The sequence below is a fragment of the Podarcis raffonei genome, chromosome 17 (assembly GCF_027172205.1).
Source record: "Podarcis raffonei isolate rPodRaf1 chromosome 17, rPodRaf1.pri, whole genome shotgun sequence".
In the NCBI taxonomy this organism is placed as follows: Eukaryota; Metazoa; Chordata; class Lepidosauria; order Squamata; family Lacertidae; genus Podarcis; species Podarcis raffonei.
This window is the reverse complement of record NC_070618.1, coordinates 38,728,187-38,752,229: the sequence shown is the minus strand read 5'-3', so window position 1 is coordinate 38,752,229 and position 24,043 is coordinate 38,728,187. Positions and strand designations below refer to the sequence as shown.

Below are 24,043 nucleotides of genomic sequence, written 5' to 3'. Positions count from 1 at the left end.
CTCTCTAGCCACAAACTACCTCACTCTCTAGGACACACACAAATCCAGTCAATGCACACAGTGGCACCCCCTAATGTGCAGACTGATGACCATTGTCCACCCCGGGCACTCAAACAGCAGACAGGCACCTGATTGTCCCATGTGTGCCTGTCCTGTCCTGAAGAATTTCCTCTTGTACACTCCCCTGTCTTGTATACTCCAATTTCACCTTGTATGCTTCCTGCCTCAAACACACTCATTTTGCATACCTATGCTCTGATTGTGCTCCCCCCGCTTTCCCCATCTTGCACGAAAAATTGCATGTTTTATTTCCATGCTGTGCAGTGATTCTGTGAAATGGCCACTAACAAGCACTTATTTCTCTCTTTCTCTCTTTCTTCTGTTGCTTCCTGGCTGGTGCAGTTGACCGGACAAACTGTGAGTCTTCATGAAAGGTTGTGTGAGTGTGTGTCTGGCTGCAGGGCGGGAGCAGGACAAGGTGAAGGGCCAGTCCGTGTGATTGCATTGTTGGGGAGGGGTCTCCTACCATGTTCTGAATCTGACCGACACTGTCCTGTTATATTTTTGTGCAAGGTATAACCGTTTTATTGCAATCTGTCCAGGGCGGGGGGAGGCGGGGGGCTTCAAAGGGTGGCCCTCTCCATCTTAGGGGTCCTGGTTGCTGATTCTTGCTCCCACCTTGGTTTTCCAGTGCTACAGCCACCTGAATTCACGGAGCAGCCAGATAGGAAGATTGTTATTTTCCCAAATGACGAGGCCATCCTGAAATGTGAGGCCACTGGGAATCCCCCAGTGAAGTAAGTATGACAAAAATAGCCTCCAAAATGCTTTGTCTTTAGGTTGGTGCGCTGGTATCTGCACCATACATTTAAAGGGAATTGTAGTTTACTTCCTCACAGAGCTACAGTTCCCAGCACTCTTAACACACTCTAGTTCCCAGGATTCTTTGGGGGAAACCATGTGAATTTAATGTACTTTAAATTTATGGTGTGAGGGTGACCTTACCAGATAGGATGTGGAAGATCTGTCACTGGATCTAATCATTTCTCTTTCTGTTTTTGAAAAGCAGTCATGGTGGGGAGAGGGGTCAGGGGTCAGATTGGACTGGTGCTGTGCTGTGTTGCTGGGGGAGGGGGAGGGGGAGCGAACCTTTTCCATCCAGGATGTTTCCCTGGTTGAAATTGCTCCCCCTTCTCAGGCAGCTCTTAGAGACAAGACAGGCACTTGTGTCGCTGTGATAATCATAGGTTCAGGGCTGAGGATTCAGCACGGGAAGAAAAGGTTACGGTAGGTCCCAGCGCTGCGTCTTCATTCTCATTTTGCCCCCCCCATCACTACCAGCGCTGGTTTTAAACCAAGTCAAAGATGTCAGGAGATCTGATTTCAGATCTTCCGAGTCACTCTGAGTTTAGCTCTGAGGCACATTTTCCTCCATTGCTTGATGCTGCTGCATCTTACACTGGGAAGGAAACACGGTGGGGGCCTGCTAAGTGTCAGGAGCACCCACCTGCTGGCCCCAAGTCATCTCTGCCTCCAGTCGCCCAGGATACAGAGACATGGATGAACTGCTGCCCCCCCTGCCCCCTGCATTGATTTATTATAAGGAGGCAGGAGGCAAAGTAGGGAATAATTTGGGAAGCCTGCAAGCTAGATGTTTGGATTGCTTTGCAATTTTGTGTTTTTAATTTGCACCTTTTGTGCAGAGACTTCAAGATTGGGCTGTGAACCAGAGTCCCTGATTCAGGTCCCTCTCCACCCTGCACTAAGAAGTCACTAGGTGGTCTTAGGCAAGCCACTTAGCTACTGTTTCTAGAAAGCTATCAGGGGAATTTATTTTTTTGGCTAAAATTAGGGAGCAGTCAGGGGGTGGGGATTTCATTAAGAGCTCACCTACTTTCCTCTCTATTATTCAGGCACTCTGTGTGTGTTTTCTTGGGGCGGGGGGATGCAGCCAGAAAGGAACCTCAGAGAATGTTTTTAATACTCAGGCGTATTCATACAGAAATAGGCAGGCTTTTGTATACCTCAGTTCTAACTAAGCTAAGAAGGGCCTTAAAGGTTTAAAACGAACACTTTTGGTTGTCCCAGAAATTGATAGGGAACCATTGCAGCTGTCTGAATACTAGCAAGATGTGGTCTCAGTGGCTAGTGCTAACCAGCAAATCTAACCATTGTATTTTGCAGCAGTAAATGCAGTCCCATACGCATTTACTAGGGAGTAAGCCCTAGTCACCTAGTGAACTCAACAGTACTTATGTCTGAGTAGATACAGTATGTATGCATTTTGCTCTGTGTTTCTCAGTGTTCTTCAAAAAGTACAATATTTGATCTTGACTGCTGAATTGCTAGCCATGTAAACAATTATACTTTTGGTCACACGCTTGCAGATATCAGATCTTCTATACTTGCTAGGGATGGGGAATTCAGTTTAGTTTGCATGTTTGCAAATTTGCCAAATTTACATTTCCTGAAACAACAAATGAACTGAAATTCCTTCAAAATTCATATGTATCTGAATTTTGAGTTGCAGTTCTCCAACAAAAAAGTGTACATATTGGGGAAAAGGTGTGCATAAAAATGGATATATAAAATAACATACAGACATGCAACATATCAGTGGAAATTGCTTGCAGAAATGTGTATTTTAGGAAAAGGAGCACTACAATGCTGTCAAATATTCATAAGAATGTTTTTTTTTAAAGAATACCACCCTGCTCATTTATGTGTAAATTTGGGTGGCGCTGTGGGTAAAACCTCAGCGCCTAGGACTTGCCGATCGTCAGGTCGGCGGTTCGAATCCCCGCGGCGGGGTGCGCTCCCGTTGCTCGGTCCCAGCGCCTGCCAACCTAGCAGTTCGAAAGCACCCCGGGTGCAAGTAGACAAATAGGGACCGCTTACTAGAGGGAAGGTAAACGGCATTTCCGTGTGCTGCGCTGGCTCACCAGATGCAGCTTGTCACACTGGCCACGTGACCCGGAAGTGTCTCCGGACAGCGCTGGGCCCCGGCCTCTTCAGCGAGATGGGCGCGCAACCCCAGAGTCGGACACGACTGGCCCGCACGGGCAGGGGTACCTTTACCTTTACCTTTAAACTTAGGTTTAGAAAAAATGAGAAAATGAAAGAAAGTGTAATTGACATATCCCCTCAACCCTCTGAGCTACAGTGTTCTGAATAAAAAAACAAAATTCCAAATTTTGCCAAGACTCAAATTCCTAATAAAGAATTAAAATAGAAATGATGTATGCATAAGAGTGTATATTTGTAGAAATTCTGTTCCTAGGAATTGCATTTTTGAGCACCATACTTGGCTATTTCTAAGCCAGAACGCATTCAGCCCTGGGTTTCCACCTTCCACCGTAGGATCTGGTCTCTCCAGTGCTTATGAGACTGGATATTGCACAGTGCTCCAAGCGCAGCTCCACTCTGTTCCTAATATCTCTTTTATTCCCTCTTATGCTGCTCCAGTAATGTTCCTCACCTTCCTCTGACCTTTGCTCAGCTCCTAATCTGCTTCCTTGCCTTCAGCTCAGCTCTTGTGAATATGAGAGAAATTATTGTCCCCCTGCCTTCCATTCCCAGAACCATCCATTCCCACCATTGCTTCCCCAGTCTCACCTCCCCCTACTGGTGCATACTGGTTTTACATGGGCTCATCCCTGACCATCTCCTAAAAGAAACACCCTCCCTCCGGCCCTGTTGCATTGCACCCCAAATTTTCTGCATATATCCCCCTCTTTAGAAGGCTTTCCTGCCAGCCGCAAGCCTTAGAAGTGATCTTTCTGTGAAAATGATTCCAGCTCCCTCCCATGCGTATCTCCCAAATTCCTGTCTAAAGAGATGCCCGCTGCATTCCTGATCTGTGCAGCAGCCTCTTGTGTCCAGCATGGTCTCCCTTTCATTCCTGATGCACCTTCTCTACTTGGCAGGTTCCGGTGGACCAGGGATGGGCGCGAATTTGATCCTGAGCAGGTGCCGGGGATGACGCAATGGAACGACAGAGGGACCCTGAACATCACGACAAACAATGGGAATACGCCTACCAAGTTCCACGGGAGATATCGGTGTTATGCCAGCAACATTCTGGGCACTGCCATGAGCTCCGAAAGCCAAATTATAGCTGAGAGTGAGTGCCCACCCACCCACCCACCCTCGCTCGGTGCCCCTCAGTCTCGCCCAGCATGGTGTCCCTGCTTCAGCCCCACCCTACCCCCTTGCATGGGAACGTCCGCCAGTCCTGCCCCACATCACACCATGCACACCCACCCTATGCCTGGCCCAGGCTTGGCTGATGTTGCTCATTTCTGCCACACAATGACTGCGACTGCAGCTCTGCGCATACGCACACACTCATGTATGCTGCCATACACACGCACACCCCCCCGCCAGTTATCTGAGTAATAAATTTCTCCCCTCCCCCTCACAATAAATGTATATCCCCGGCTTCTTCCCCCTCCCACCTCCCCTTTTACCTGCCTGGACTCCCTGGAGTGCAGCCAGTTGCTCTTGTTTCCATGGAAACTGTTGCCATGGATTCATGGTGTCAGGGTGATGTAATTGCCAGTCCTCTCCATCAGCACCTCTGTGGGCCCCTCCCCCACCCTCTGGCTTGGCCTCGCCCTCCGCATGCCTGCCAAGGAAGGAGTTAAAACAAAAGTGTGGGGGGAAGCGGGGTGGGGGTGTGGTGGGGAGAGAAGACACATTATTGATCCTGACTGTAACCACAAAAGAGAACTGACACCAAAAATGGGCCTTTTTTCTTTTTAATGGTGGCGGTGACAAATTTTTAAGAGGAAGGGAAATTTTACAGTCTGCTAACATTCTCTTCTGTATTCCAGAACTGGAACCTTCTGATTGTTTTTTCTTTACCTTTACTAAAAATCCCAAAAGAAAATCCACTTGCCCTATACTGCATATTATTATTGCTGCTTTTGTTGTGAATTCAGTGGTTTTTGAGAGTGAACTATGAGCCAGGAAGGTCAAATCACAGGCCTTACACAAGCCACAACCTCAGAGGCCAGGTAAATCCATGCTCCCCTACATTCTTCAGTGTGCCCTGGCTTCCGCCCTCATATGAAAGCCCCTCAGATTCTTGGCTTGGGAAATCCCAATAGCTTTATTGATAAAATCAGCACACAGCCTCAGCCTCAACTGACGCGCAGTATAGGAGGCACAGTTCATGGGTTCATAAGCAGAGTTCCAGGATCCATGGCTGGGCGTAACCAAAGATGTTGTCCCAGCCCTTGACACCCCCCTCGCATTCTACTTTTAAAGTTGCCTGGTTCTTGCCCCAAGTGAGAAGCCTGCGCTTGCAAGTGCCCAGCGACCCTCTTCCCCATCACTGCCTGAACTCTCTCCCCCTCCTCTCCCGGGACCCTCCTCCTCCTCTTCTGGCAGATTCTGCCATCCCTGCCCTCTTCTGGGGCATTGCAGCAGTGTTTCCCTCCTTTAGCTCTACTTCATTAGCTGCTACTTGTGAGTAGGCAAGGCCAAACACCATCATGCCTTGTCATGCATCTGCTTTCATAAAACACATGCTGGAGCTGTTCTGTGCATCAGTGTATGTGTACGTTGGGCGGATTGGAAAATCCCTCCCCTCCCCAATAGCACAAGAGTGAGAGACTGCAGGTATCCAGGACTTGATGAATGAATCTCTGCCCACCTAATGCTGAACTTCAGCAGCCAGTGCAATAAGAGGATCTGCACACATCACTGATCAAGGCAGTATAGTAGGTGGCAATCTTATTCCCTCTCCCTAGGAAAGAAGGATGGGGGTGTTTTTGGGAGGGGGTGGTGTATTATGGATAAAGCAACCCGAGCCCATTTTGCCCTCAGTCCAAGGTCCTTTTTAATAAAAGTGCCTCTGCCTCTTTTGCAGCACAAATCGCTTCTAGGACAGCACTTTTCCTCCAATCCTAGAAAATACTCCCTCAAGACCCTCTTTCTTTTTAATCTCTTCTGTTGTTCTTATTGAATTACATTTCTCAAGGTGCCTCTGCATTTCCCCACCCTTGTTTCCACATGGATATTTTGAGGATACAGAGTAGGAACGCAGGAAACCCCCCCCCTTTAGTACTGTGTGCTCTGGGCTGCATATCTCCTGCCCTTTCCCAGAACTCTCAGCCCTGCGAGGCATTTCCAGTCACTGAATAATATTCAAAGGGCCAGGTTCATCTAAGTAGGTGTGCCAGCAGGAACCAGGATAAGTCCCGCTAGTACAGTGAAACTCTCCCTGCCTCCTACCCCCATTCACACCACACTCCTCCAGGCAGAACCCCCTAGAGCAGCACTGGAGGGGAGTAGAAGGGAGATGGCTCCATTGCACAAGCTGAAATGCTTGTTCTGATAGAACAAATGGAATAGTGTGATGCTGAATTCCTCCCAAAGACCTGTGGGATGTACGTCTTCTGTAAGAGGGAAAGAGGAACTGGATGTGTGAAGAAGTGAACCCAGAGGACTTTGCAGATGCTTCCCGGCTGATCTCTCTGGAGTCTTCCTCCCTTGCTGTCCCCTGCTCACCCAGTTTCCTCCCTTGCTTCCTGTCTTTGTCCAGGTGCTCCACAGTGGCCAAAGGAGAAAGTGGCACCTATTGCAGTGGAGGAAGGGACCCATACGGTCTTACCCTGCAACCCACCTGAAAGTGCTGTCCCACCCAAAATCTACTGGCTGAACAACAGTGAGTATCCCTGGTTGCCCTTCCAGGTGTGATCATGTGGCAAAGATGACCAAGGTGGGGACTACTGTCTGCCAGCAGTTGGCCTGCTGCTTAGGGTGAGCAGTTAGGCTACTCAACTCAGGAGGGAAGAGGCTTGGGTTCTAGGCTCATTGTTGGATAGTATAATGTTGGGATACATGCCTTTATATTTATGTATTTTTCTATGTATATTTATTACAAGTGGCTTCTTAACACATACCTCTATGCAACATACAAGAGGTAAATTGAAAACAAAGATGGGGTGGGGTGGGGATCACATTATACCTGCCTTTTATGCATGCAAGTCCCTGGATCAATCTGTGATTCAACCAGTGAGAACGAATCAGAGCTGGGGAGTCTGTGGCCCTCTAGATGTTGGACTCCAACTCCCATCAATCCCAGCCCTGAATTGCCAATGGTCAGGGATAAAATGGGATTTGTAGTCCCACAACTTTTGGAGGCCACAAGTTCCCTACCCGTGGAATAAGCAGTATTTGGGTAGATGGTCTGATTCTATGTAAGTCCATTCTAAGTACCTTAGGAGATGGACCTTTGTCCAGGAATGTGTAGCTCAATGCATTAATCAAGGTGTTTTTGCTTGGAACTGATTACTGGGATTCAGATCCCATGACCTGCTAGCTGAAGGAGATCTGAGGTCTTGTGGGGGGAAAGCAGAGCGCAGGACTGTCAGTATCCACTTTCACTGAGGCATATGGCAGGCTACTGTTGGAAGGGAGACCTTTGGTCTGATCCACCTGATCAATTCATGAATGAATGAATGAAATGGGGTGTGATTCCTCTCTCTCCTATGATGTTGGCTGGGCCAAGAGATAAGGTGGGGTGGAAGAAGCAGTCTGCTGTGCTGTGGCTTCTCACCCCACTTTGCTATTTCCACTCTCTCCTTCCCCTCCAGAGATCGAGCATATCACAAAAGATGACCGAGTCACCATAGGCCAGGACGGGAATCTCTATTTTGCCAACGTCCAGATGAAGGACAGCCGCCCTGACTATATTTGCAATGCCCATTTCCAAGGTCCTCGAATCATCATCCAGAAGGAGCCCATTGAACTAAAGGTTTTCCCCAGTAAGTCTTCAGATACCCTGCATTTCTGAAGTGCAGCCACCTTCTGGGGTGGAAAGGTACAGGGATCCATCAGTCACCTGATCTTCTGTCCACCCAGTCTAAGATACACTGAGAAATTTTAGTTTCTTGGTAATTAGATTTGAGGCTAAGGAAGGGAGAAGTATAACAGGGTGAACAGTAGGCTATGGCAAGTACAGCAGAGATGGCAATCTGTGGCCCTCTAGATGCCGTTGGACTCCAATTCCAATTGGCTCCAGCCAGTTTGACCAATGGTCATGGATGATGGGAGTTGTAGTTCAATAATATCAGGAAGGCCACAGGTTCCCTATCCTACCTTCAATCCCTCACTTGTCTATTTCAACAGCTGTGTGAAGCTCCAGTTTAATTCTGGCTGGTCTTTGGCCCAGTTTGATGTTGTTGTTTTTATAATTACAATAAAAGCACATGGCGCCAGCAGTCACCTCTCAAAAGCCTGTTGGAGCAAGAAGGTCTTCACTTGCCAGACAACAAGGAGGGGGCCAGTCTACCTTCTCTAGGGAAGGAGTTCCAAAGTCTGGGAGAAGCCATCAAGAAGGCCCTCTCCCGCGTCCCTACAGAGCATGCCTGTGAGTGTGGCCGGACTGAGAGAAGGGTCAATTTAAGCCAAACCATGGCTTTGTGTGAACGCACAAGCATATGAGCTCCAGAAGAAAAGAGCATGGCCACTGTGCTTCTCCGCAGTGGTTCTCCTACTATGCTGCACTGCACTAAGCCATGGTTTGACTTCACACATCTCTGACCCTGACTCATGATTTAGCTCTCCCAGACAAACTGCAAGCTGTAAACCATAGGGCGGATCTTGGTTATAGTTCATGGTTACTCTGGAGAGAGTCAAGCCAGAAGCCTTGGTTACTGCTGCTGCAGCAGAACAACTGGGTAGAAGCACAGTAGCCACAATCTCCTCTCTGGGAGCTTGCATGCTTATGTGATGGCACTAAGCCATGGTTTCGCTGAGTGTGATGTGCAAATGTAGATAGAAATGGAAGGTCTGTGGCTGAGGAGCTCTGTTAAAAGGGTGCAGCAAGCATGCCTGCCTTGATAGATCAGAGGGACAAATGAGATGGTCACTATTCTGCACTCTTAAGGTGGTGCTGCTGAAGAGCAGTGCTGCTCCTGCCTCTTCCACAGTTTGCACCAACTAGGCCTCTGCAGGAGCTGCCACTGCTCTATGGGACAGGGTCACAGCAGGTCAGATTAGCTCAGAGTGGGCTCAGCACCCTGTTGGTTCCATGGCTGCCCAGTTGCCTTCCCTTCTTTCTCTTCCACAGCCAACAGTTTCTCGAACCAGAAGCCAATGCTAATTGTACCGGATAAGATGCCCAACACATACGAGGCGAAGCAGGGGGAGCCCTTGGTGCTGGAGTGCATTGTGGCAGGACTGTAAGTGCCTTGGGATACCTGTTGTCAAAGGGCTCAAACTCTACCCGAAAAGGACTCCAAAATGCCCATGGAGAGAGTTGGGGAGAGGAAGGTTTGAAGATCCTTGAAGGGGAAGAGTTCTATCAGAGACAATCACCCAGTGGATCAGCTGCCGCATGATTTTGCAGCCTCTGGATATCTTGGCTTTTTTAAAAAAAAATCCATGAATGTACCTTAGAATACTTCATAAATTTCTCTAAATTCGCATTAATTTTCCCTGAAATTACCTACCTTGAATGTCTTCCTGTGGCAGTGAGTTCCACAGGGCAACTATGCATCACATGGAAGTGTAACTTCTCGGCTTTCTCAACCCAGGGATACAGAACCTGTGGTCCTCCAGTTATTACTGGATACCAGCTCTCCTCAGCCACAGCCAGTATGCCCAGTGGTCAGGGATGACGGGAATTGTAATCCAGCAGTGTCTATGTGGAGAGCCACAAGTTACCCATCCCTACATTAAACCCACCCTTATTATCTTCTTCAAGTGTTTCCCTGGTGTTCTTCCATTAGTCTGTTAGTTGAGGGCCGGAGTGGTTAATCTGACCATTGGTCATGCTGGTGGGGTTGATGGTCAGCCCCAGCCATCAACACCTGGAGGGCCAGCTTAGCCACTCACGGTTTAGGGGCATTCACAGATCTTTCCCTTCTGGTTGCCTAAAGCAGATATCTGACTCCCTCCCTCCCTCCCTCTCTCTCTCTGTCTATGGAATTTGAGAGACTGAGGTTCCATTCTCCTTAGTGCAGCTTCAGTAGGGGAGACGTACCTGCAGGTGGGCGGGCAGGCAAGCTCCTTTTTAATGTGTCTCCAGAGTCCCCACATTGCGAGTGGAGAAGAGGAGGGGACCCTCTTGGGATTTTAGTTTTCCCTCCTTGGTGATTTGGCAAGCAAACAGAGACGTCCAGCCCTATCCTCAGGTGTGGGCAGCCTCCTTTCTCCCCCCGGCTGCATCCTGTGGGCTTGGAAGCAGGAAAGGCACTTAAAGGCTGGCTTACAATCCAAAGTGTTTCTTGTGTGATTAAGGAAACGTCTTGCTAGTTGGCTTCTCTGGGGACTCTCGGCTCACCCGGCCCGTCAGCCACAGTCTGGCTGATGAGGATGAAGAAGGGGAAAGTGCCAGCCAAGGAGATCCAGGAAGCACTTTGGCAGCATTCTTAGTCACGGTTTCATGCATTGTCTGGATGATGACAGAATGAGTAGAGAGTACCTTCGAGAGGAAGACTAAGAGCAACCTTGCTTGGTGCGCATAGTCAGAAGGGGAGCCAGGGCGTTACGGTGGTGGCATGTTGACCTACGGGCAAAGCGGTTCAGGTTCAAGTCAATCTTTTTTTTTAAAAAAAATGATATTTATTAAGATTTTTCCATTATAATACATCAAAAAATCAAAAAAAAGAAACAAAAAAAATTAAACACACATAGAATTCAAAGTCCTTATTTTCAATGACATATTTCCCTGACTTCCCCATACCTCCCCCTCTTGTATTCCAATTCAGATTGTTGGTTCAACAAGTTCTTGTCACCAATTTTTAACCTTTTTATATTTAATTCCTTTTAGAAAAACCAATTTTAACTTATAAACATCAATATTTAAACAACAGTTCAACAAGTTCTTGTCCCTAATTTTTAACCTTTTTATGTTTTATATTTAGTTCATTTTGAAAAACCAATTTTGCCTTATAAACATCAATAATTATACATCCGTGCTTATACTTAAAGCCTTTTTCTAAAGTCGACCTAAATTCCCTTCCACGATTTCCTCAATTCTCATACAAATAACAAAACAAAATAAAAGCAAAACAAATTATAATTATACACCCTTTGGAATCCCAAACTCCACCCCCCCTTTCTCGGTTCCAATCCCCAATAATCGTCCATCAATCAATCTACTCTCAGCCTGGAGACCTCACGTCCAAGGCTCTTAATTCTCTCTCAATTCCTCTCTGCCGGCTTTTTTGATAGTCCTTGGTATTAAACACCAAATCTCGGAGAAGCTCTAGTCCAATAAAGTCCATGTTTCTTCCAACCAGACCTCCATACTTAAAAGTGGAGCCTAAATCTTGTTTCTTACTCCTTTCAAATCCAAATGTCTCCAAAGCTCCAACTTCCCAGGTTCAAGTCAATCTTACTGCATGACTGCGAAGCCAGTCACAATCCCTCAGTCTAGGCTACTTCCTTGTTGTGAAGATGAAATGAGATGAAAGAAAAATATGTGACATTGCTAGGATTTCACAGTTATGTCTTGCTGATTGTGTTGGAAGCAAAATTGAGCTAACTGAATCTTGATGCAATCCAAAACTGCTGCAGAGTGAAATAGAGCTCTTCCTGTTCTTATAACTGATGTGTTCATTGCGAAGCTTGTGAAGGCAACTGAGAAAACATACTTCCGTAATAGTTAGTAGATGGTCTCTGGTTTAAATTTTTTCCTGTGGTTTTTCTTGTATATAGACATTTCCTGCTTTATTTTAATTATATAGTTGTGTAAAAATATTTATAAAATAAATAGATAATATTTCATAGCAGCCATATCATAGAAGATGAAACCTCCCCTCTTCTCTCTTACACAAGAGGCGATTTCACTACTAAGATGGCAGTTTTTATGAGTTCTTGTTTTTAAAATAAAATAATTTTTAAATTAAAAGAATACATTTAGCCAATCAATAAGTTTTTAAGCCATTAATCTAACAAATTAATCAATTAAATGTTTGTTTTTTATTACCATTAGATCCCATCTTTTCTCCAAAAAGTTCAAGGTGACATACTTAGTTCTCCCACTCTCTGTTTTATCTCTCAACAACCCTATGAAGCAGGTTAGGCTAAGAGAGAGTGACTGGTCCAAAGTCACTCACTGAGCTTCATGGCTGAGTGGGGATTTGAACCCTCCTTTCCCAGGTCATAGCCCAGCACTCAGGCCACTACACCACACTGGCTTTCAGTCATTGCATCACTACTGCCAATGACACGGTATGGGGCAGGGAGGGGGAGAGGATCTGGGATAGGACAACATAGCAGGGCTCTTTCCAGCTGTGCCCAGCCTGGTGGTCCTGCAGATGCTATAGGGCTCTAGCTCTCTCTCATCAGCCCCAGCCAGTGTTGGCCAATGGAGATGATGGTAGTTGAACCCCAGCAACACCTGGAGGGTTCTTGGTCTTAGCCATTAAACTAGTTGCCCCCCCAACCAGAGTCATTAGCCATTTTTTACCCTCACCCTTTCTCTCCTGTCTCTGGCAGCCCCACACCAACCGTGGAATGGATCCACATGAACAGACTGAAGCTTTCGGACCGGGTAGTCTTTGAGAACTCAAATAAAACCCTGCGCATCCCAAGCGTGGAGGAGGATGACGATGGGGAATACCAGTGCATTGCTCACAACGACCACGGCACGATCCGCCACAGCTACTACGTGACGGTTGAGGGTATGCCCACAGCCACAGGCGTAACTACACATGCATAGCTGGTGGGATAAGAGGGGGCAGCAGCTAAGCCGGGGCACCAGGACTCTCTGGTGGGGTGTGTGTGAGGGGGTCTCTCCTAGGAGAAGCCATTCATTTCAGATTTCAGTAGGGGGGAGACATTCAGCAAAGGACCAGGGCCCGCCCTCCACATTACATAGGTTTTAGGTCCCATTGATTTGGGGACCAAACTAGACATGGTGCTAAACTTGACTTTGCAGTCTATTTCGTTTGTTTTAAGTGAATAGTGGGAAGGAGATTTTGTTGTTGTTGTCAGGGCTGTGAGAAAAGGGGGGTAACTCCCCCACAAAAAACTCACGGCAATCAGCTAAATGCAACCAACCACGCTCTGGTCTCTCCAACATCTCACACTGCCAACAAGAACAAACAGATAAATAAAGAAGCTATCCTTGCAACACTGACGCAAAAACTCTGAACATATGTACACTAGGGGGAAAAATGAAAAATCACTACCCCACCTCTTTCTCCCCGCTCTCCCCGATTCTCCCTCCCACCTCTATGACAGCAGTGTCTCACACTGAATGTGAGAAAGGACTGAGGCATTGTATGCATCCTTGCTAACTATGAAAATCCTTTAATAAAGACAACAAAAAGGGGGGAGGCGGGGCAACTCCTTCCCTGTGGCCCCATCAAACTTCTCAGCCTGAAATGACTCTTAGCCCTGGCCAGTAAGCTCCCAAGGGCATCCTGCACTGTCCTGAGAGGTCTCTCCTTCATGCCAGCCAAGGTTTCCTGGATAGGATTCTTTTCCAGAAAGGCGAGGCTGGGTCTAGATATCGCAAGGAACACAGAGCCACCTGGCGCTGCGTTGTGCCCCTTCCTTCCTTCCTTTTCCTTCCTGGCAATGAGCTATCACAGTGTGCTGTGCAGTGTGTCATTGCCATGCTGTGGTTTGCCTGCCACTGACAGCCAGTTTTGTGTGGGATGGTGGGGTGGGAGGCAGCTCAATATTCTGTGCATATGTAGAGTGGAAAGCCAACAATCAGTGAAATTCTGACCATTTGTAAGAAGTTAGAACTTGACCAGTAACACTGTAAATGTCAGAGACATGGCCGGCAGAGAGGAAGAGGCAGAGGAAAATAGGAACTTGATTCTTTCACACAACGAAAGTGAGAGAAGCTCTTCTCGCTCTGGAATGCTGCCTGTAAGTTTTTGCAGCAGCACAGAGATGAAGGAGCAGGAGGCAGGTGGTAGGAGGGAGTTGGGTTCAACTCCAGAGGAGGAGGAATTGGCTGCACCTGAGTCTCCAAGAAGTAGGAGGCGGAGCAAACGAGTAGAACAAAGGAAGAGTGACAGGAAGCAGAGGCGGACCTGGTGTATATCTGGCATTGGGAAGGGCCAGAAGCCAGCTGAGTCAACTGACTCCTCCGACAGTGAGGAATGAAATATATTAAAAAATTGCCCAGTAGCACCTTAGAGACCAACTAGGTTTGTTCTTGGTACTGTATAACCTTTAGTGTGCATGTAGACTTCTTCAGATCCCATGCATGCACACGAAAGCTTATATCAAGAACAAGCTTAGTTGGTCTCTAAGGTGCTACTGGACATTTTTATATATATATATATAAATAAATATATATATCTCGACTGTGTCAGACCAACACGGCTACCTACCTGAAGTGAGTTGTGGGAAGGTCGAATTGCTGAAAGCCTGTTATTGCTAATAAACCTCAACTAGTAAAACTGCCAGCATTCCGCGTCTTGTGTGAGAGAAGTGCTAAACTTGACAGTAAATATATTACACAAATATATTGCTCTTTGCAATAGCCACCCTAAGCAGGAACCCTAAGCAGGCATGACAATAGCTTGAACTTTGGCTTTCCCTTCATTGTGGCTGCAGTAATTGGGGTGGGGGTGAGAGAGCTTCAAGGTCAGGAGTGGGGGAATCCTGAATTTCTTTTCAGTTTTCAGAAGTTGATATGTAGGAACTGGAGGGCGAGATTAGAGTCTGTGGAGTTAGCAGTGAGGCTGCAGATGGGGCTTGTGGGTGGGGAGGCGCCCCTTTCACTCTGCCTTCTTTCCTCAGCTGCTCCATACTGGATAAAAGAGCCCGAGAGCGAGATCTTTGCACCAGGAGAAAATGTGCGCTTGAACTGCGATGTTGATGGGCAACCCAAACCAGAGGTGTCGTGGAGGATAAATGGGATCCCACTAGAAGGTGAGGGAATGGGCAGGTGCGGAATGTGGGTGAGGGAAAGGGATGCCACGCTGCCACGCTTCCTCTCATGGGCCTAAACTCTTTTGCTGGGTTTCAGAGGTGATGCCAGACCCGAGAAGGAAGGTGGTGCCAGGAGCTTTGATCCTCAACCAAGTGCAGCCCAATGACACAGCTGTGATCCAGTGTGAAGCCCATAATAAGCATGGCAGTCTCCTGGCCAATGCGTACATCCTCATTGTCCGTGAGTTTATTTGCTCCTCTTGGATGAGTGTGGGGCTAGACCAGTTCCAAAGGGCGGCAAGGTGGGGGGAGCCAACAGAGAGCACACACACAACAGTGTCACCATTCTCACATTGCAAATAATGCTTGAAGGTGTTCCAGGCTCCTCTGAATTTCAATTTCAGGGGTTTGTTTTTTTAAAAAAGAAGGTAAAGTCTGTAGTCGCAGGTGGTGCTGTGGGTTAAACCACAGAGCCTAGCACTTGCCAATCAGAAGGTTGGCGGTTCGAATCCCCACAACGGGGTGAGCTCCTGTTGCTCAGTCCCTGCTCCTGCCAACCTAGCAGTTCAAAAGCACACCTCTGGTGGGAAGGTAAATGGCATTTCCATGCGCTGCTCTGGTTTGCCAGAAGTGGCTTAGTCATGCTGGCCACATGACCCGGAATCTGTACGCCGGCTCCCTCGGCCAATAAAGCGAGATGAGCGCCGCAACCCCAGAGTTGGCCACGACTGTACCTAATGGTCAGGGGTCCCTTTACCTTTACCTTTAAAGTCTCTAGTAGCTACTTTTCCTGGAGGGTCATTTAGTGATGTGTGTTGGGCTAGCTAGCACATCAGCCGCAGCCCACTATGCGTTTTGTTGCCACAGATGTCACTGCTTCACATCTTGCTTGCCTCTTGGGGAGGGAAGGCCAAGAGAGGTTTCTCCAGGAAGAGGGAATTAGGTTCAGGGGCCTCTAACTCCTGAGCCTAGTCAAACCCTTTTACTTATGGAGATATAAGGAAAACATGAAGACTTACTTGACCCCATTTGTCCGTAAGAGAAGTACACTTATTCCTGCCTCCGCACATTCTGGTCAACAAGTGTTAAGCCTTGGCTAGCATCCGGCCAAACAGTAATATAACAAAAAAGTGTGTGTGTGTCTGTACACACATACATATACATATACAAAACACACACACACACACACACACACACACACACACACACACACACACACATATATATATACATATACACATACACATTAAAAGCCTTTACCAAAAAGATCTTATATGCTAAATGACTAAATGTGTTTAATTGTTGTTGGGGTTTTTTTGCTGTTTGACTTACAATTTCCCCAGTTTGTATCCTGTGGGAGGGGGATAGGTCATTGTTTTGTTGTGCTGTAAATGTGATGAAGGGGAGCAACACCGGGGTGAAGGTGACAAGTTAGGGTTGCCATATGTCCTCTTTTTCCAGGACACATCCTATTTTTTAAAAGTAGAAGTCAGCAAATGTGTCCTCTTTTTTGCTCTTCAAAATATGGCAACCCTCCCTGTGCTAGTTTAAGCTTGTTGGTTAACTTTTCTCAAAGGGCGGCTTCCCATAAATTTTTGTATGGCTAACTTGACCCAACCGCAACCCCCCTGCCCCGGCTCACACATACAAACCAACCAACCACACAGCAACCAAGCAAGCTCTGCACTCTCTAAGGTCTTGCAATGCCAACAAAAATATATAAAGGTCCAGCCCACGTGATGCTGACACGAAAACACCACACAAACACTATGCAATAGAGCAAAAGATCTATCCCTATCTCCCGCCTCTCTCTTTTACCCCAGCCACACAATATCTTTAACAATAAAGTCTGACTGTAAACGAAATGTTTTTAAACGACTGTAAACGAAATGTGAAAAATACTCTATGAATTGAAAGTGGAGACACTATATGTACTTTTCCCTGTTTATTTGTTTGTTTTGTGACACAATAAAATATTTAATACAAACTAATTGTAAAAAAACCCCATGTCCTCAACACCCTCCCCCCCCCCGGCCCTCACTTTAAAAAACCCTGATTATGAGGCTGGTCCAATATACTTGCAAAACCCTAGATGGGTTTCGTTGAGGAGACAGAACTGGTTGTTTGTTCAGAGGGTGCCATGCCCCAAACGTATCTATCTACTTGATTTAATTCAGGTCTGCCAGCAGAGATCCTGACCCCGGATGGGTTAGTATACAATGTGGTGGAGAACCAGACAGCCACCCTGCACTGTGAGACTTTTGGGGCACCTCGGCCCACTGTGAACTGGTGAGTTCTCTGCTATGGCTGATGTATTTCATAGAATCATAGAGTTGGAAGGGACCCGAGGGTCATCTAGTTCAACCCCCTGCAATGCAGAAATCTCAACAAAAGCATCCATGACAGATGGCCATCCAGCCACTGCTTAAAAACCTCTAAGGAAGGAGAGTCCACCACCTTCTGAGGAAGTCCTTTCCACTGTTGAACAGCTCTTCCCCTTCCTGATGTTTAGTTGGAATTTCCTTTCTTGTAACTTGAATCCTTTGGATCCATTGAATCCATTTTCTTGCTAACTTTGTCCTAAGCAGCTATGGCACCATTTGTATATATCTCATCTTCTCTGTGCCAAAGCTCTGGCGCTTGGGGTTGAGTACCACTGAATAAGTGTAGTAACTTTTATTTGTAAATGGAAAATGATGTCTTATTTGTGTGGAGACGGTGAATATATGCTGTAAGTTCTTTATTATTAGCATCAATCTATCATAGCAAACTTTAATTGCTCAAAACTGAAGTTCCAGTATGCACTGAAATCTCTCCTGCAAAACACTGACACCTTCTGCCTATGATGTAGATCTTAAAATCATAGGAATCCCTCTGGATTTTTTTTGTTTTTAAGTGACAGCAACACTAACCATATTGACAACAGAGCATTTTCTCTTTCATGCGCTTGATGTGCCCCCTCTTGCTCTTACTTCCAGGCTTACAGAAGGCATGTACTCCATCATGGAAGATTACCGGAGCTTTCTATTCACAAACGGAACCCTGCAGCTTGAGAAAGTCCAGCGTGAGGATGCAGGGAACTTCACATGCTTTGCTGAGAATGATCAGAACAATGTCTCCATCGTTGCCCACCTTTTTGTCAAAGGTGGGAGCAGATTTCTCAGAATGCACCACACCTCTCAGACGGGTTATGAATCTGAAGAGAAGTTGGATAGGAAATAGTCAGTAAGGCATAATAGTAAGGCACAATGAGGCTTGATGGGAAGATAGCAGTCATAGGTCATTGCGGTATGATGAAATTGAAAAATAGGTGTTCCACTTTCCTGTTTTCTCCAGCCTGAGCAGCCATACTAAAGGTAAACAGAGAGAAAGGCCTCAGGGGAAGGGATCAGATCTTATTTCGTGGGGTAGACAGTTTGGTGTCAGATATTGGACTACAATTTCCATCCTCCCCCTGACCACAGACCCCATTGGCTTCAGCTCACATTGCCCAGCAACCAGGCCCAGCCTGCCCATGAGGCAGACTGAGACAGCTGCCTTGGGCAGCTGAACCCTGCAGGATGGAGCCCAGTGACCATCAGAAAAGTGAGGAGAAGTAGTGGCAGTGGCTTCTGACAAGTTCTTGTGAGAGTTCCATGAGATGCTGCCGGAAGCTGCACTGTGCGTCCCTCGTAAGCAAAGATTTGACAGGGTGGGAAGCAGCACCCTTCCTGTTTTGCCTCAGGTGTCAAAATGGGAGGGGATGCCCCTGCCAACAACATATGGAGGGCACCTCATTGACTACATTCTGCCCACTCTGAACTGTCAGCCACAGCCTCTAAGGCCCTTAGTTGAACACCTCCATCCTCCTGTACAGCCAGCTCCACAGACGGATTTTATAGATAATACTGAAGTTTTGTATGTTGCTCTTGCTTCCCCAATGAAATCAGGAGATGATTCAGGTTCTCCTGAGTCTCCTGCCCTCTTCTGAGAAGTGGAAAGAGGATCCTGTCTTGGTAACCTCACAGTAAGAATGATAGCTCTCCTGGGGTGGCAGCAAATCTTGTTTTTTCCCCTCATGCTCACATTTTAGATTTGCCTTTTGTCTTGTATGTTGAGTTCTGCCTAAAATTAACATATTCAGGCCACCGCCAAGGTAATTTAAATCAGAGCAGCTTTAGGAATACTCGGTTTGGGGTGCCATTCAAGGTAAAAGTGTGGGAAACAGGTCAAAAGTGGTCACCTGGTTCATTTCAGTGAGGTGTGTGCAGGAGAACTTCTTAACATGTTGCATTGCCTGAGAATTTGTTGCCTGGCCCTGTCTGCAATGGGAGGTGCTCAAGTCACACTGTGGGATGATAGGGAAAGAGAAGCCATGAGGGCTATTGAGATCTCATCCCTCAAACCACAGCAAGGCATGGTGGGGCGAGAGGCCATGATTCCACATTCTGTCCCTGTTCCAGGAGCCACACAGTTTGAAGTGGAGCCTACAAACACAGAAGGGGAGAAGGGTGGCCATGTGACGTTCCATTGCAAAGTGGTGTTCGATGACACCATCCCAGGCCCTGGTCTTGAATGGCACCGGAAAGGGCAGCTGATTAAGGAGTCCGCTGACAATGACAAGTGAGTGGTGTGGGCAGGGCAGGGGTGTGGGGGGGGGCTGTGGACTGAGGGAAACCACAAAGCACTCTTATTTTATCCACCTGCTAGGTATTTCATCAATGACACATCCTTGACGATCACTGACCTGGACTATTCTGACCAAGGAATATACACCTGCCGGGCTTGGACAGCTCTTGACTCTGTGGAGAAAAGTGCCAAGCTTTGGGTATATGGCAAGTACCAAAAAAGGAGAAATCAGATATGGGTTCTTTTACCTCTTGTAAAATGGTTGTCTTGGGTTCTTTAGACTCCAAAGTTACTGAGAGAGCAAAGTGATGGTAAGTGAGGTAATTCCTGCAGCTGGTAGATTTGGGGCACATGTTTTTGGTTTTTGATGTTTTGAGGTGAATCTGGTGTTACTATAAAAGGGAACTCAAGGTGGGGGAGGGAGGGACAGAGAGAGAGAGAGAGAGAGAGAAGTGATGCTTCTTCTGACCAGGAGATGTACATAAACATTACACATCCTTCAACACGCCTCCGAAGGCATCTGTGAAGCAAGTTTTATTTGAGTCCGGGTTGTGAGGAAATTGATATATGTGTGCATGGGAGAGAGAGACATGTTTAAAAGACAAATATTTATTAACTAAAACTACTTCCATTTCTAGATAGCCCTATCAGTTAGTGAAATAATAATAACATTAATTATACCATGGGGTGGGGTGGGGAGAGACAGAGCTGCCATTTGGAATTTTAATCTCAGGATCCAAAATGTTTTGGTTCAGCTCTGGGAAAACTGCTAAAGGAGATACAAAGAAGATTTGGGGCTTTCATCCTGTGGTCGCTCCCTCATCGTGGCTCACATGATGGTCTCTCTTTCAGGCAGTCCTGGCCCTGTGTCAAATCTGGAACTGTCGGAGCAGCAGGACTGGCAGGTGAAGCTGACGTGGACACCAGGAGATGATCACAACAGGCCTATCAAGGGTAAGAAACAGGGCTGAGTGCTTAGAGCCAGCATTGCCATGTTACCAGTTTGGAATCCTCACTCAAAGCCTCTGAATTCTTGGCTTTTCTTCAGAACTCTCACACTTGGAATGTGTTTGGGTGGGAGGGCAGGATCCAGTCATACCATGGGCAATGTCAGGATGGGGAAACATGGGGGGCAGCTATTCCCCCCACCAAATAAATCATAACCCTCAGATTTCATTTTTTAAAAAACCTGTAGAACCTGATATGATGCAAACTATTATCTTTTTGTTTTGCAAAACTAGCCTGATACCCCTTTCAGTGTTTTACTTTGCCCCCCAATTCCTGCCCATAAACTTTATCTTCCTCCTGTACCCCTATTTCTTCCTTTCTCAGCAGCTCCTGAAATCACCTCAGCAGAACAACCATATTCCCCGGTAGTTTATCCACAAGTCCTCCACATCTAGCTGCATTTAAAACAAAGACAGGATAAATACTAGAGTTATCTGCAACCTGAACTTGTTTTACAAATTGAAAGGCATCTTTGGCCACGATTCTCTATGGATGCAGAATGGCATCTCTCTGCGGTTTCCCTGTGGCGAAGGCCCAATTATTATTTGCAACAGAAGGCAGGGTAGAAAACGAGATCATCTTGAAGCCAGGTGGGCCTTAAGGACCATGGCTGTAAATGCATCATAGCGCTTCCCTGCCACTACCAATGTATTTTGGCATTTAAACTGAGGTGCTTTTTGTACCTGGGTCTGTTTGTAAAGAATCTCATTAGTATGCGCTTTAGACTCACAGCTCATTTTTGTAAGTATAGAACTAAACATCTCAAGTGTGACAAACAACTGTTAGAAAGTGCTTGTCTCCTGAAGGTATTCTTGTCAGAAAGCCATAAGGGGTTGGTTCTGACTCCTTGCTGGGTTTGTTGCTGTATTATGTGTGAAGCAATACAGTGCTTCATTTGAGATATACTTGGAACTGGAAGCTCTGTTTAAGTCACACATTTGCTCCAATGTTATTTTCGTTGGTGTGTTAAGACTGGCTGCAGGGAAATGAACGCTTCTGAGCATGTGCAGAGAATGCATCTCTTTCCCAGTTGGTTATGGTGGGGCTTCCCAGTCAAAGGCTGTGATGACCTTGATTATTTCTCGGAGGGGCTTAGTCAGTCAAACTATTGACATGGCCTTTACTCTCCCCACAGAGTATACTGTATTTTGTGACGAAAGCAACTTTGGGCAAGGAAAAATGGAAAAGTTAACCACTGTACCAGGAAACCAGCCGTGGGCCACGCTTCACCTTTCTCCATTCAGGAAATACAACTTCTATGTGAAGGCCAGAAATGACCATGGGGACAGTCCGCTAAATTCCCACCCTGTCAGCTATGTCACAAATCCTGCAGGTAAGGAGGCTGACAATGCCAAGGAGAAGCATGTTTGGGGCTTAGGTGTCACTGTTCCCTGTAGCAGGGCCAGCCCACCCATGAGGCAAGGTGAGGCGATGGCCTCGAGCGGCAGGATCCACAGGGATAGCAGATCCAGGATCCAAGGAGTGCATTGCCCACTGCTGCCATGGTGGCAGCAGCAGGTACTGCATGATCTTTGGAGGCCGAATCTGCTGCTTCCTTGGCAGCACCCCAATGCCACCTCTACAGCGGCCTCTTGGTGAATAGGAGGAGCTGCTACTCTCCTCCTGCCCTTGTTCCCAATGTAGACCTTTAAAGGCCTAAACGGCCTTGGCCCAGTATACCTGAAGGAGCATCTCCACCCTCATCGTTCTGCCTGGACACTGAGGTCCAGCTCCGAGGGCCTTCTGGCAGTTCCCTCCTGTGAGAAATGAGGTTACAGAGATCCAGGCAGAGGGCCTTCTTGGTAGTGGCACCCGCCCTGTGGAACACCCTCCCATCAGATGTCAAAGAGAAAAACAGCCACCAGACTTTTAGAAGACATCTGAAGGCAGCCCTGTTTAGGGAAGCTTTTAATGTTTGATGCATTACTGTATTTTAATATTTTGTTGGAAGCCGCCCAGCCAGATGGGCGGGGTATAAATAAATAAATTATTCCTTGCTCCTGATGCAGATCTTCATTTGGCCCTTCTTCCCTGGCAGTGGCAGTGGGGGGTGGGGGTGGCATTTTTTGTTTCGCCTCAGTTGCCAAAGTTTATTGAGCCAGCCCTGCCCTGTAAGACTCAACCGTGCTTGTGATACACAGACAAATGGGGCCCTGCAACAAAATGTTACAGCTCAGAGTGCTTCTGTTCAGGGCTCCAGCCCCACTATTCCATTCCTCCCCACACCAGGCTTTCCTCCCCCCCCCCCCCCCCGGCCTGCAACATGCAAAATTTCATAGCCATTGAGCATGAACAGATCTTAATTGGACTGTTTTAAGGTTTTTCCTCTGTTAAGTCTCCTGTCTCCTAAATATTTTTTGTATTTCTGAAAACCTTGGGATTTCCCCCCAAGCCTGCTGTTTCCTCCCTCATGAGTGATACTGTTTTGGCTACTCACAGCCCAAACGTGAGAGAGAGAGGGAACAAGTGGCTTGGCATAAGAAAATGCCATTACCTGCCTCTTAGTCATGGTGGGTGCTTTGTCTGAGCTGATATATAAGCAGACCTAACTGTGCTCCATTGCTTTCTAGCCCCTAAGCGGAATCCATCTGATGTCAAAGGAAAGGGGAACGAGACTTCTAATATGATCATCACCTGGACGGTAAAATATAAATACTCTTGCAGCCCTAGTCTTGGTATCCCTGGATCTCCTCCTCCTCCTCCTCCACAATGTTAGTGGCATGGCTGACAGCAGCATGTTGAGCAGATGCAAGAGTTGCTGTTGGATTTTGCCTAAACCTAAATTCTGAGGTGAATTTGAGTATTTCTGCAAGCCACACAAGCAATATGCTCCTGGAGGCTAGCTGCTTTGTGTTGCTTTGTGTGGTCCAACTGAGCCACACATAGTGTCTTCTTGTAATCTTAACAATAACCTTGTAAGGTTGGTCAGTATTATTATCTCCATGCCTCACATCACATATTCAGCACTTTGCTCTTGCGCCTCTGCTGCAGCATCTGTCAGTGTGCCTGCTAAACAATTCAGAACACAAAGAGCCGCTCACAGCATGGGGCGGACCTAACACAATGCAGAGCGTGTCGCCAGCGGAAGCCACCAGTGGAACGAAATCAGGCAGACGTTAAGGTCTGAATGAAAGTCACTCAAGGATTTGTTTGTTTGTTTGTTTGTTTTGCTTGCATGCAGCTTTATGCCACTTTCCCCAAAACTCAGTGTACAAACAAAAAAGTCAGGGCTTCATAATACTACATATAAAAGCCCTTTTAAACAAAGTCAATCTGAAAGCAATCTAACATAACGAATCAACCACAGGCCATCCCGATTAAATTTATCCCAGCTGATACAAAACAAACATTTTTTTTTAACATTCAGAGCATTTCACATACATGATCTCAGTATTCCTTACAACAACCCTGTAAAGTAGGCCAAGCATTCTTAACCCTTTATTACGGGTGTCAGGGGCACTGAAATGGAGGTGGCATTTGAACTGGCTCTGTCCAGCTCCCCCTCATTTCACTTTCAGTCACTATATTTAGGATTCTGGGAATAATCTTCCCCTGAGTGAGACGGGCC

General features: G+C 46.8%; 1 protein-coding gene across 7 annotated transcripts in view; it reads left to right on the top strand.

Moving 5' to 3' along the window:
• The window catches only part of L1CAM (L1 cell adhesion molecule), a 109,221-nt gene that overhangs the window by 45,074 nt on the left and 40,104 nt on the right, over nucleotides 1–24,043 (top strand). For 6 of the 7 annotated variants that reach the window (XM_053370372.1, XM_053370376.1, XM_053370374.1 and 3 more), the window contains exons 3-18: nucleotides 403–417; nucleotides 692–797; nucleotides 3,927–4,123; nucleotides 6,551–6,673; nucleotides 7,605–7,775; nucleotides 9,083–9,194; nucleotides 12,460–12,644; nucleotides 14,728–14,859; nucleotides 14,957–15,100; nucleotides 17,037–17,148; nucleotides 17,838–18,004; nucleotides 19,302–19,461; nucleotides 19,549–19,677; nucleotides 20,324–20,421; nucleotides 21,611–21,808; nucleotides 23,046–23,116. In XM_053370372.1, the coding sequence (XP_053226347.1) occupies nucleotides 403–417; nucleotides 692–797; nucleotides 3,927–4,123; nucleotides 6,551–6,673; nucleotides 7,605–7,775; nucleotides 9,083–9,194; nucleotides 12,460–12,644; nucleotides 14,728–14,859; nucleotides 14,957–15,100; nucleotides 17,037–17,148; nucleotides 17,838–18,004; nucleotides 19,302–19,461; nucleotides 19,549–19,677; nucleotides 20,324–20,421; nucleotides 21,611–21,808; nucleotides 23,046–23,116 (2,120 nt within the window). The remainder of the gene's footprint in view (nucleotides 1–402; nucleotides 418–691; nucleotides 798–3,926; nucleotides 4,124–6,550; nucleotides 6,674–7,604; nucleotides 7,776–9,082; nucleotides 9,195–12,459; nucleotides 12,645–14,727; nucleotides 14,860–14,956; nucleotides 15,101–17,036; nucleotides 17,149–17,837; nucleotides 18,005–19,301; nucleotides 19,462–19,548; nucleotides 19,678–20,323; nucleotides 20,422–21,610; nucleotides 21,809–23,045; nucleotides 23,117–24,043) is intronic. The other variant, XM_053370375.1, reaches the window with a different exon arrangement.